This window comes from Aythya ferina (genome assembly GCF_964211825.1).
Source record: "Aythya ferina genome assembly, chromosome: 14".
NCBI classification, from domain to species: Eukaryota; Metazoa; Chordata; class Aves; order Anseriformes; family Anatidae; genus Aythya; species Aythya ferina.
The window spans coordinates 4212480-4226378 of NC_140312.1; the positions used below are offsets into that span (position 1 = coordinate 4212480).

Below are 13899 nucleotides of genomic sequence, written 5' to 3' on the forward strand. Positions count from 1 at the left end.
ATAGATTCTTCCATGTTTAAAGAAGCCTATTGTGCCTAATAAATATCTTGACTGTTGTTGACTGTTCAGCTCTTATATTGTAGCCTTGCTTTAGAGAAAAAAATAATAATAATAAATATATATATATGTAAAGACTTGTGGCCCATTTAAAAACCTGTAGGGCATGAAATTGATGCTATATGAGGAAGAAGGAAAGGAATTCCCTCATTAGGACTTGCACATTAGTACAAAGGCAGTTGCTGTATAATTAGAGTTCTCGTGGTATATCCTCGTAGCTCATTTATACCAGGCATGCATATGGAGTAACGCATTCAGATACTGATATTTCCTTTCATTATGTTTTTGAATGTCTTCACGTTTTTGTATGCATGTGCATTTTCTATGAAAGAGCAAAGGACAGTTATGTAAGTAGTTGAATTAAATACCCTGAGCTGAAACATCAACTCCATGCTTCCAAGTTTAACATAATGGTTCTCAAGCATTATGGGCAGAATCACTTATTTTCTCTCCTGTGTTGTTCATGTTCAGGTTGCCTGCACTCTGCTGTGGTGTGACTTACAGTGGGTGAGAAATCTGGGTTAGGTTTTCTTGAAGCAACTCTGTCCTGGAAAGTATTTAGAAATCATCTGGAAAAACAAAACCGAACTTGCACAAATTATAAAATACAAATTCAGTCTTCATAATAGACAGATTTTCTCTGGACAGATTTTAATGTTTGACCATCATAAAATCAAGCTAAAATCCTCTTCCAATTCACTGTCAGCCCAAGTAACACTGGGGGTAGTGCAAACTCCACAGGGGAGGGAGGAAGAATCAGACAGGGGCAGAGATGTTCCCTCATTGTCATTCCATCTTACTGTAGAGCTTTCTCAGCCCTCTTTTCGCTGCAGAGAAAACCTCTTTGTAGTGATGCACCCTTATTAAAATCTCAATTTGCTGGTTAAAAGCAAATAGGAATATATCCATCAGAAGAAGCAGTGGGATGGATAAATTGAGCTGAAACACAGCTCCCTTAACATCACAGCACATATATATATATATATATGGAACTGTTTGAGTTTTCTTTTTTTCTTTTTTCTTTTTTTTTTTTTCCCTGAATATGAAGGTCATAGTTACTCTGTTGCTATCTTCTCACTGTCATTTTTCAACAAGGATCTTCGTAGAAACTGGAAAATCATCTGGTATTACTTGGTTTTCCTTCCATTCTGAGATCCACTGCTTATCCTATTGGATTGTCTGTATTTACTGGGAATGGTGAAGCCTAGGAGGGGATGGTGTTTGCTGGTAACATTTACACCTTTTCTGATCAAGATGGAATTAATTCATTTAGAATGATAGTGATAGTTCCTGCTAGTGTCCTCTCCCAGCCCCAAATCACTTGCTCTTCATAATATGCTATCTCAAATTTGGGGCAATGCCTCTGGATAGGTCTACAGGTAGATCAAATTGACTCTGGAAATATATATTCACTGTAAAGAAGTAAAACCCAGTTCTCAATGCCTAGTTTACTTTATGTGCAAATTATTCACGGTTACTGATATACATGATTCCTTTTTATTAGAATTCTGTGTTTTATCTTTGTTCTAATAAAAAGTAACATGTACATTGGGAACCCTGAATAATTCAGTATTACTTCATAACTCAGGAGGCTTGCTCTTTTTGATGGCATTTCTTGCCTAGATGTTCCAGAAAGCAGGCAATTCTCTTATGAACAGTTGTTCATCTGTTGTAGAAGTATATTTTCGCTACCATGCTGAGTGCAAAGTTACAGAATTTGCTGTTGTATTGCCCGAGGCAACCTGGGCTCTTTCTCAGTGGGAAAAGGACAAAACAACATTTTAGTTATTCCAGACAGTTACTCAAGTGTCCACAATCAACTGCTCAAACTTTAATTCTTCATAAAGGATCTTTCTTCAAAATTATTTTAGTAAGTACTAGGCAAAGGAAATAGCATTCCTTTTTTATCAGATGATGTCTTCATCAATGTGTAGTTGTTCAGAAACATAAAGAAAAAACAGTAGAAACAACACAATTGTTTGTGTTTTCTTATTTTTTCCTTCTGTATGTGTTGTTCTTCTGGGATGCAGAAGTCCTTTAACTTCATATTTAGGTTGCTGTCCTACCACAAGATACTTCTAAATTGCAATTCTAATGCTCTACCTTGAGACCACTTTCTGTCTTCCAGCCCTATGCCCTAAAAACAGTGTGCTTTTTCTTTCCTTCCTAAATAACTTAGTTGCTTATTTTACCCTTTCATTTCATTCTGTGCACAAAAGTCACCAATCTCCTACTGTTTAGAAACTTTCAGTCTCAAAACTTCTGCCTTTGGCACAATTGCAGCTATTGCTGGTCAATTCCAGCAGCGTGAGGTTAATTTTTATAAATGGTTTTGTAGTTGATGAATTTTTGTCTTTCTTTCACAGTAGAGCTTTTCTCTTGCACTGAAGAGTGAGCAATAGTATTAGATATTCACTGATTTTTGCAGAAATTTTTTCTGTTAAACTTATGCTAGGTGAAGGAATTTCTTTGCTGTATTTATATTGACTGTATTTTAGAACCATCCAGGATAGGTGTTTGTCCTTTCATTTATTTCCCATCTTAGCCTCTTCTGGATATCACTTTTATGACTAACTGATTATCCACAGAGGAGCTTGATCTTTTCTTGCTTAGGTAACTCCTCTCAAAAGCAATGAAAATAACATTAGGCACCAATCTATGAAGCTAGGCAGCCCCTAGATAATTCACACTTCTGTATTTTGTGTGGTACTGATTTCTAGGTTATTACACAGTAGCAGCAACAGTACTTGTTCTGCAGGCTTTTTGTTTGTTTGCTTGCTTCATGTCTCATGATTAAGAAGATCCTTATAACTTTCTAATTCTGATGTTTTTTTTCTGACAATAAATTCTTTACTTCTAAACTTGTAAGTCTGTGATTTTTCTATTTTCATCCCTAATCCAGTAGTTCAGGATCCCTAATTCTGCAGAATGCTGCCCATCCTGCAAGGTTTTCCACTGTGGTATCATGTTGACAGGGACTACTTCCATGTAATAGGACTGAAAATGCTTTTTCCATAATGAAATCAATCTGTCAAATCTCTTATTTTTGTGTTTGTTTTGCTCAGTGCACACTAAAACTAATGTAATATGGAAACAAATCTTCCTCTGTTGATGTAGAAATGATGCTTTGCCCATGTTTCCATGGAGACCATCAGACTGTCATAAATGAACATGAAACAGCTCTTAGCTCTGCACAATTCAGCTGTTTTAAAATCATTACATTACAAGTCAGTCATATTCTGTGATGCCTTACAAGAGTCTGAGGATGATTTTAAAGACAGGTGGTATTACTATCCCCATTTTAAATGCTGGAAAAGAGAGGGAGACACAGAGTGTCCAACTCGCTTATCCCAGGTCATGAAAAAGGCAATGATAGCAACAAGAGCACAACACAAGCGTGTCCTTTCCTTCTTGCACCACTGACTAGGACAGCCACGGCACATGAGCTCATGCGCTCAGAACAAGAGTAAAGTTGGCAGTTCTTCCACAGTACCCTGTCTGAAGGAATGCTGTCTGTTCTGCACCCTATAAACACAAAATGAGCTCCTGCAGGTTGTACTCAATAGCTGATAATGTTTGGGGACAAATTCTGTTTCACTTGTCTTAGCAAATAACCAAAGGAATTCAGTGGAACAAGTAGAGTTTTTCTCTTTTCCATGGCAGATCCTTTTATCTAGTTAAATGTTTAAATACATGTATGTGGAGATACCCTGGGTGTCTGGCGGGGAACTGCTGTACCTGCACTACACTGACATTCAGTGTGTCAGCCAACAGCAACCTCATCAGCCCTTCAGAGAATTCATCTCCAGAATTCCTGTTGTGTGCCTCACTCTCTATAATCCTGTGTTAGAAATTAATTGTAATTATGCCTACCAAAATTCATAAAATCAATCATTTGGTCCTTATTTTCTTCCCGTTTCTTGATGGAATCAGCACTAAACATCATATAATTTTACTTTTGCACTACCTCTAAAAATATATAAGAAGTAACATATGTTAGTCATGTTTTCAAATGAGATTTAATGACATAAAATATCTACTGAAGAATGATAAAATTTGATTGGTAGGAGATTTTTCTCTAAGAATAACACAGAAGAGTTCTATATATTCAGAGATATTTATTTCAATTAAATTTGGGGTTGTTTTTTTTTTCTACTCACATAGTTCAAAGAATTGCAAATCATTATAGTTTTTAATCAAAGCTGTAAGAAGGTTCAGTATCTCAGAAACTAGCTATCTGAATTAAATCTTGGTAGTTTTTTCATATTATATTATTGCTTCAGTTAAAGCATAAATTACAACTGTTTTCAGAACTGTTAAAGGTCTTTTTCATGAAATACGATACAGCTCCTCAAGCAAATCCAAATATTTGTATTCATCTGAAATGGGAGAGGTGTATCTTTAATTATGCATTAATAATTCAAAATATTATTTTCAGAAGAAGGTATAAACTGTTCTATTTTCATTTGGCCTTGGACTAAAATAATTTGTAGTAAATGAAATCCCTCTGAATAAATGATTTACTCCAGTGTAACTGAAAGCAGAAATGGTCTAGGTCAGTTTGTGAAATGAATTATATCTGACATTTCAGAGTTACTGCAGGACTGTCAATTCAAAAATCTCAAGGTTATCTTAAGTACACTTTTTTTCTTAATGATTTGAAGTTTTGCATATTTTTTTAAAAATCTTCAACTGTGTCCACTGTGCAAGGCAGAAGCAGAGGTTTTCTCCTGTTCTACCAACTACAGATTAGAACAGTTTTTTGAAGCTCCCTACTGCCATCCCAGGAAGCTTGACACTGGATCACCCCAGGGGTTTGGGGACTCCAAGACAAAACCCATAGATCTGCTCTCATTAAACTTATGCCAAAGCCCCATGAGTCCCTGACAATGGGGTTGGTTTTGTACCCTCACTACTTCCTGGAATTAATGATTCCAGGAATTAATTAATGAATGACCAACGTCCTTCTGTTTCTGCTTTTTTTAGGTCTGTTTGGCCTTCATCTTACCACTTTGTGCAGAAACATGCTCTCAGCTATGAGTCATGCGAGCACAAATTATCAGATAGTGAAAGTGCTTGGAATTTAGACAAACATTATGGCACCGATGACAGATTATTGTTGAACCAGTGAGCGTGGTCTGTGCTTGCATGTTGGTTGAAGATCTGCCTTACAGGCAGGAGAGATGTTTGTGAAAAGTGCACATGATGCTGGCTGGAAAACAGAGCAAATATGTAGATGGCTTTAAATTTTTTATTTATTTATTTATTTATTTTCTCCAGTGGATATTTGTATGTCTGTATTTGTTTGTTTCAGATTCCAAAGAAGGTATTAAAAAGATAAATACGTTAGCTAAACATACCTAAATGTGTGAAATATTAAAAACTTGTCCCAGAGTAGGAAAATATTTGAGATACATTTGCAGTATACTGAGATATAAATCATAACTATTCGTTGCCAGAAATCAAAGTAGGAGCTTCTCTTTTATGACTCTCTAGAAAATCAGCTTTGGTCTTGTACATGTCTCTTTACTAGTTGCTAACCAAATACCTACATTGATGGTTGTGGCAGATAATCACATCCACCAATGGAAGTGTATTTCCTTGCTTAAAGTCCTATCTTTTTTTTCTTTTCTTCACATATTGTCACTGCATCAGATTTCTGTATATTTGTCAAGGAAATTTGTACTACTCAGGTTCTTAACTTTGCGTTGGAAAGGAAATCTGTAGAATCCTTTAAAGCATCTTTCGCCCTGCATGGCCCTCAGCAATGTCAAAAGAAATTATATGTCAGGATAAGAAATGATTTTGAAAGTGCCTGTAAAAATGAAAAAAAGATGTTTTTGTCCACTATACCAACATCTTCAGCCACTCTAATGTTAGGGTACTCTAAATCAAAACTATACAAAAATACTAGGCAGAGATGGAATAAATGCTGACAGTTTGAGATGTTATTGTTTAACTGCCTAGAGAAATTTCATTTAGTGAAAATAATTCACATACATGTTTGAAACATTCAGGCCTATGGTAATTAATTTTCAGTAGAATTGATTTCTGTATGCAAATTACTCTGAGTAATTACATGGAAAGAAAGCAGAGAAAGCATGCAAGAGAGAAAGAGACTTCCATATCTGAGCCTGTTAATTGAAGACAAGTTCTTGCCTAGACTAGGGGGAGGGTTAACACCATTTTTCTCTCTAATGAAGCAAAACGATTTATGCCAAGATTTGCAGAAACAGAATAAAAACCATTGGAAATTACTTGCAATTGATGGGGGGGGGGAGAGAGAGGGGAGGGAGGGATCATAATCTATTATTAAATACCATTTTTTAAACTAGAACTAGAACCAACTCCAATAAAGAAGACAGTCTTGACTCAATGTAGTAACTTACCAACCTGTAAAATCAGGAAGTATTTATTTTCATAAGGTTATCATCAGAAACCTTCTGAATGGCTCTAAAAGTCTGCAAGTCCATCACAGCCTTGCTTAGCTTTTTGCTTATAGAAAGCAAACCATTGCACTTGGATTAAGTTCCACTGCCAGTGTAAACTCAGCACAGGGCTGGTTGAAGTTCACCTCTATAACACTGAAAACCATAGCATATTCACAGAGAAACTGAACAACTTTCACCTGATTGCTCTTTAAGACAATATATGTGTGGCCATATTCATATTAAGGAGAAAAAAAAAAAAATCAGCTATTTTAAAGCTGAAATCAGCTATTTTAAAGCTGAATAGAAGCTCTAATGCAGGGAGGAAATCTATGGTTTACTTCAAATAGCTGAAATGTTAAAACCAAAACTGCTTTTAGCCATATGTTAGCCATCATATGTTGGAAACATGCTGTTTTCCTAGCAAAAAAAAAAAAAAAAAAAAAAAAAAAAACAAGGGCAAAGGTTGTAGAGATTTTTATTAATACATGCTTAAGCTGGCTGCATGGTTTCTTACACATTTGCTCTAGGACCATTTTCATGAAGCATGTAGTAATTCCTGCAAGTCACTTTTTGGCTGCTTTGATCACACATTCCCTTTGGCTGTCACCGTGTTACAAGCAGAGACAAGATGCCAGTTTGAAATGTTGCCTCTTAGATCTGAAGTTTGATGCTCACTGCCATTTGAGCTTTTTGCTGGGTGGGAAGGAAGCTGGGTGAGGAGTCAGCCTTCCTCCCCTGCCCGGAGCAGCTCACCTTCACAGCTTTCTCACTGTCAGGCTCTAGCTGCTGCTTGTACAGCCAGGATCTGTGCCTCCCTTCCCGTGCTTGTTTGTGGATTACTGCCGGAATCAAGTACTACATAATAATATTGGCATACACACCTATAATGTAACGCATCATTTAAGTAAGAGACTTTGTTTTAATATCAGTCTCTTTTGTCTTAAAATATTCACTAGGTTCCCTGTATTGAAGACAGCAGGTCCCATTTTCCAGTTCATCATACCTTTCTCAACAGATGTTCTTCTTTTCTCATATAGTCAGAATGGTTTAAAGGGGATTGCATAAACGCAACTGCTGTTGACATTTCATTATACAGAAGTATTTTTGTCATTGAGTGATCATAATACTTATTGTCAGGCAATTTCGGGGGGAAAAAAAGCACAATATTTACATAATGCCATCTCTTTTCCACTGTAGTTTGTTTCAGCTCTGCTAAACAGCTAAGCTTGAAATTACTCTCTTCCCCCAAACAAATGGTCATAAAAACAAAATCAAGCTCATAAATCTTGCTGTGAACTAGTTGTACAGTTTCTGCAGGATTGCACATCCATTGCTGTAACACACTGAAAGTATTTATTTGTTATCACCCTTTTAAAGTCAAATGTGTGAAAAATAAATTGACTCTATTGTGATTAACACATGACCCACAGCAACAGCACAACCTTATAGAGCAGTTTCTCCCTGTACTACCATTGTTTGAACTAAGGAGTTCCCTCCAAGTCATAAGTCTTCTTTTATAGTGGTAATATATAAAAACATGAAACGTAATAGAAAAGTATCTCAAACAATGTTGTTAGGTCTTTGTCCAATGCTGATTTATATTGCTAACTCACAGCCTCTGGTGAAGGGTACGTGGAGGGGAGAGGGAAGTGTGCACAGTTCATAGGCAAACGCTCTGTGGAAACTTCCTTTGTAGAAAGAGCAAGGGAAGGGATTTGGGATGCAACTGGTGTCTGGAGTCCTTTCAGTATTGGAAAAAGCTGCCCACATACCATGTGGAGGTTGTTAATGATCTTAATGATCTGATGCAGTCCTTCATATTTATTGTTTTCCAATTATTCTAATATGTCTGTGAGTGAACCACAGGTGATTTGTAGTTTTAATAGGAAACTCAGGTTGCTATGTGTAATAAACGCTTGGCTTAAAAAAGGAATGCAAATCTTCTGCCTCTGAATGACAGCAATTCTGATTCTGCACCTGCATCTTTTATAAATGGCCTGGGATAGGTTTTGGGTCACTGTGTACAGACGAAAACCTTTCCCTTTTGCAGTGCAATGAGCTGACCTATAAAGCTAACAGACCAAGAGGGTACAATTTCCTACAAATTGCAGTAACCATTGAAGCAGAAACTTTAGCCATTCTAAACATTTCTTCACTTGTGCTCTTCCAGACAAGAAGAAACCTCAGAGTTCAGGATACCAGGACAGTTAGCTAGAAAACAAATGTCAGTAGCAGAAGCATCTCAGTGATGAACAGTAAGACTTTGGAGACGAGATAAAAAAGCCAGGAATTTTCACAGAATGAAAAGCTTCTGAAAATGTTAATACTGAGAGACATGAAGTACTATATTTCCCTGTATTTCAGCCAGCCGTCTCTTGGAATGGATATACTTAAGAAATATTTAAGAAATTGTTTCTTTTTGTAAGTTCTCTCCTTAGCGCTTGTACTACTAAGCAGTAGGACAGCCTTCCAAACTTATTTAAAATGTTGAACAACTTTGCAGGCATATAAATTCATTTTTTGACCTCTTCTGCTCGTATAGATCGCATACTGGAAACAACCTCAAGAAATAATAATCCAGATTGTGGATTTTTTGCTGCCTTCTGACAAAGCCCACAGTTTTACTTGTATTTAACAAACTTCCTTTTACTGTCTTAAACCGTCTGTTTGTAATAAATAATTAATTGCACTTCTATAGTTTGTTCCATTTAAGGATCTTCATGAGTTTTTCCACCATGAATGAAATAATTTACACTACACACAAGTGCTTAAATGCTTTATTTATTATTATTGCCAATATTGTTATTCTTTTCAAGTTTCAGAAGCAAGACACTGAGGTAGAAAGTCTTTGAGGCCTGGTTTAAAAGGAAATAGCTACTGGGATTTCTAACCATATCCTTTCACACTCCTCTGCTTCATGCTGTTGACCATTCGACAATCCTTGTCTTTTTGAACAGGCAATTTTTTACTGCAAAATATTTCAAAGTTTTTTTGTTTGGTTGGTTTTGTTGTTGTTTTTTAACAATAATATATTGTGTGGTGCTTTTTCAGAACATACATATTTCAGAAGTGCATGCATTTTTGTTGCCTTAGAAGGCATAAGGAGTTCAAGAAATTGATATAATTATTCAATTAGAGAAAATTTTAGAATTTTAGAAAATCTTACTCTCTTATTTATGCCAAAATTTACTTGACCTTCAAAACTAAGATGAGTGTGACCATACCTATCTTATCATACCATGGGCATTGCTTGTAGGACATTGAAACATCCTGGCAGAGTTTTGTTGAAAAATTCATGTGCACCACCAATGCACAACTGCCCATCATAAACATTTAATGGGCATTAATGTGGTAAGATCTTGTAGCTCTGGCTGCTTAAACCAACGCAGAAGAGCTGCAACACTTCAGAACTGCAAGAAAAACAGAAGAATCCCCTGCTTATTGGAAGTACATTTACTGTCACATAAAGAAATTTGGTGCTTAGCAAACTGAAACTTCTTGTACTTTAGATAGTATCCTTTAAAAGTTTCCCTTTTCATTTGGTAAAAGTGAGAAGTTCAGTTACCATAATTTGCAGTAAAATCTTTATACAGTCCCAAAAATGAATCTAAGAGTTGCCCAATTCTAAAAATGGCCCATTATGTGGGGAGGAGGGGGGGAGGTAAAACAGGGGATTTAAGGACAGCTTAAAGAGGAACAGAAATTCAAATCTATGGCAAAATTATATTTAAAAATATATATATATTTAAAAATCATTGTTAAGCAAAGGTAAAAATTCTATTTATGGCTGTAACTTCCCTTCTGAGTATTCACATAACCATTTTTTGAGTATTTGTAATTCATCCTGGCAGATATGTCTTATTGCTGATCTTTAGAAGCATCCTTTTGTTAGAGAATAATTTTAGATAGATAGACTTTCAAATAGGACTTGATTGCAGAAAAGTATTTATAAGAGATTTTCTCTGGTGGGATCAGTGCTCTAATTGGAGTGGTATCCAGCATAGCACTGTATCACTCCTCTTTTTTCATTTGAAAGATTATCAAATCACCACTTCTTTAAGGAAGTGATTTGTACAAACTTCGCAGGAACAGCTAGGCTTGCATACAGACAGGACAACAACTGTGTCTGCTCCTGGTGAGCTTCTGTAGGGACCAAGAGGCTGCTCCAGAGGCTGTTCCAGTGCCTAGAGCACCAGCGCTTCTTCCTAACATACAATGTCTAATATGAATCTGAATGCCAAGTTAGAACACTGTTCAGTAATAAGAATCTTTGAGTACTACATCTACCCTTCTTCTTAAACATCTCTATTTAACTCGGAGTCTGCAAACAATGGCACATACTGCACAGTGGCAAAGTATTTATTCATGCAGATATGGGAATATTCATTCCAACCACTTGTCATGTCAGACATGAGATAACTTCATATGCATGTCTAACTTTCTTTTTCGATGTTTGTTTTTTTTTATAGCTCTTGATCCATCCAAAGACCCATGTCTGAAGGTGAAGTGCAGCCCCCATAAAGTGTGTGTCACTCACGACTATGAAACTGCTATTTGTGTAAGCCGCAAGCAGCTGGTACACAGGTAAGGAAACTGTTATTTTAGGGTTTTGTGACTTCGTAAGTCAAGACCCAGAGTAAAACTGAAGCAGTAAGTCCTTCCATCTTGCCAACAACTGTCAAACAAAATCTGTACTGCTGTAATGGGCAACTGTGCTTGGTGTGTCTGTGTTTTAAGAAAAATATGTTTTGTTGCTTTTAGTACATTTGAGTAAACAATTTAGGAACTTTCTTCCAATGTCTTTCCCTGTTCAGTAGGGAAGCAAAAATTCGCCCGGAACAATTCACATCCCTAAGTGTCATTGTCAGCTAAGGTTGTACTTCCGTAAGTCTTTGAGCCAAACTAAACTCAGGATGATTTGATTCCCCTGTGCCAGTACTACATCTTATTTTACCATACCACTACTTGGCTGAGGAATTTAATCCAGTGGGAAAAAAAAAAAAATATATATATATATATATATATATATATATATTGCCTTTGATTTATAATACAAAATTAATGGTGTAATGTGCATGAGGCAGTACATTTAATCTTCAGTTTTCAGTGTGGAATGAACCCTGGAAGGAGTTTAGGGGTATGGCTATGTGCAATGCTTACATTGTAATGACATTTTTTGGCATTATGTAGCTTACATTTTCAAGTTGGGATAGATTTAAAGCACCTGCATTGTGTGGTAGTCTTCATGATATATAGATATAGGTGTTGAGCCAAATGCTTTCTGAGCTATTTTCAGTATTTGATGTCCCAGAAGTGATCAAAATGGTAGAGTAATGTTACAGAGGAGGAGCTGAATATCCCTCTTTTCCAGAAACCAGGCTGTGTTTCATGTGATCTCTCTATGATTCCTCCACTGCCTGCAGCTATTTCAGATAACCTTTGAGTAGCACTGCGACTATGGAGATGAAAAAAAAAAAAAGTATAGAAAACTTACTTTGAAAATTCTCCAAACAATTTCCAACAATTTCCAACAAGTTTTCTAATACTGAAAGAACTACTGCTGGTGTGTGAGAGTAGCACATACATCCCCAAGTGTTTTTCTTCTCAAAATATCCAGCTACCATTGCCTCAAAGGGTTGACATGTCAATGAGATAAGTGACCAGGCCAAATTCTCTCCTGATTTGAATCAGTGGAGTGACACCACTGATGGCTTTCATCTTTGGTCCCACAACGCTGTGTGCTTTTTTCAGTTCCTGACCTGAATACTGTTTTATATATGGCTCCAGTCATATTTAAGGCTGTGTTAATCAGGAGTAAATTGCAAGAGGTGGAGTTGCACCTATTTAAAAGCAGTGAAAGCCTGAATACATTAAAGTGGGCGCATGTGTCGTATGACCCATCAAATAAAACAGCACCATTGTGATTGCTTTGCGCATCCACTGTGCATTTGGGTGTGCTCAGAAGGATTTTCCATTTCATGCATCATTATCAACTTGCTGTAGCAGCTTTACAAAGCATGTAGGCTCAGCAAAAAGTAATCATGAGAGCAACATCTTGCGTTATTGCTGAGCCTTCCAGACGGAGCTATGCCGATTTGCATCACCTGATTAACTGGCCCTCTGAATAGTTGCAGCACAAGGAAACTATTTCTCCAGGCATAGTGTAGCTAACTTTGAAATCACCAGTGACAACACAATGCAATTGCTGTTTCATTTTCTTTGTGCTAGAATGCACACTTTTTAAACCACTTCAGGAATACAATAATAGTGTATAAAATTGAGTTAAATGGATACTTGTTATTGTACACATACTCAGGCTGACTCCACAACAGCTCCCATCCTGTAAGGCTTTAAGGCATAGCTCACACTCTCTCACATCTGGCAGTATAAATATCACATATTTCGCTAATAGTGCCGTGGCTTTGAGGCTGCCAAAGGTGGACCTGCTGCATCTAATCCCCCAGCTGGCAGAGGACATGGTTTGGGTCCACAGGAGAGCAGCTCACAGAGCATGGAGGTTGAATTGTGGGCTACCCAAGTGGTGCCAGGAGCTAGCAAGAAGCCACATGCCCCAGGGACAGCTGGACCCCTCCTGTGCAGCCTCCTCCTTCCCTCTCCTCCTCACACACAGGAAGTGGAGCCCCTTCAGGGCTGGGGAGAAAGTGTCTGAGAGGCATACCAGACAGATAATATCATTTTGTCAGCACGTCCTCTAAGGCATTTGCAGTACAAATTGGTGACAACATTAAGAGAAAAGGCAAGACTGAGCAGCGATTGAAGACTGTGTAGAAGATAAATTTGAAGAAATCCTCTTATATGCTTAATAGCCCTTGGACTAATGGTAGAGCCTTACAAAATCTTTTATGTGGATTAAAACCTCTTTCAATTTGGACATGATCTATGAGGAAGAGTCTTTATTAGTTCAGTTTTGCATGAAATGTAGTAGTTAATATCTCTCAAAGATTTCTCATACATTGGTGGTCCTGTAAACCTTCACGTCATTTGTCTCTGCTGGTTCTGCTGGTATAGCTGATGGTACGGAAGGATGTCACTCTTGGGGTTTTTTGGAAAGAACAGAGTGAGCAGAGAGAATTGATGAAAAAATAATGGCCAAATTAACATGTCCACGGTTTACTGTTTTGTTCAGTCCATTTATCTGGCAATCACCAATTAGTTCGTCGCTGCAGTGTACGTCACTCACAAAGGTAATCATGCTTCTCTGCTGTGACATAGAAATACAGCTATTTACTCAGTATTTCTGCAGTCCTTTTGAAGCTACTGCTGCTGACAACAGAGTTCCACTACCAAGTTCCTCATTTTTTCTTTTCCTTTTTTTTTTTTTTTTTTTTTTTTTTTAAGATCTGGACACATTCCCAGATAAAACATCTGTTCTTCTAAATTACGCATCAAA

General features: G+C 37.0%; 1 protein-coding gene across 1 annotated transcript in view; it reads left to right on the top strand.

Annotated features, from left to right (window-relative positions):
* The window catches only part of SPOCK1 (SPARC (osteonectin), cwcv and kazal like domains proteoglycan 1), a 287906-nt gene that overhangs the window by 155519 nt on the left and 118488 nt on the right, over positions 1-13899 (top strand). The window contains exon 4 of the mRNA XM_084535944.1: positions 10958-11072. Coding sequence (XP_084392070.1) covers positions 10958-11072 — 115 coding nt within the window. The remainder of the gene's footprint in view (positions 1-10957; positions 11073-13899) is intronic.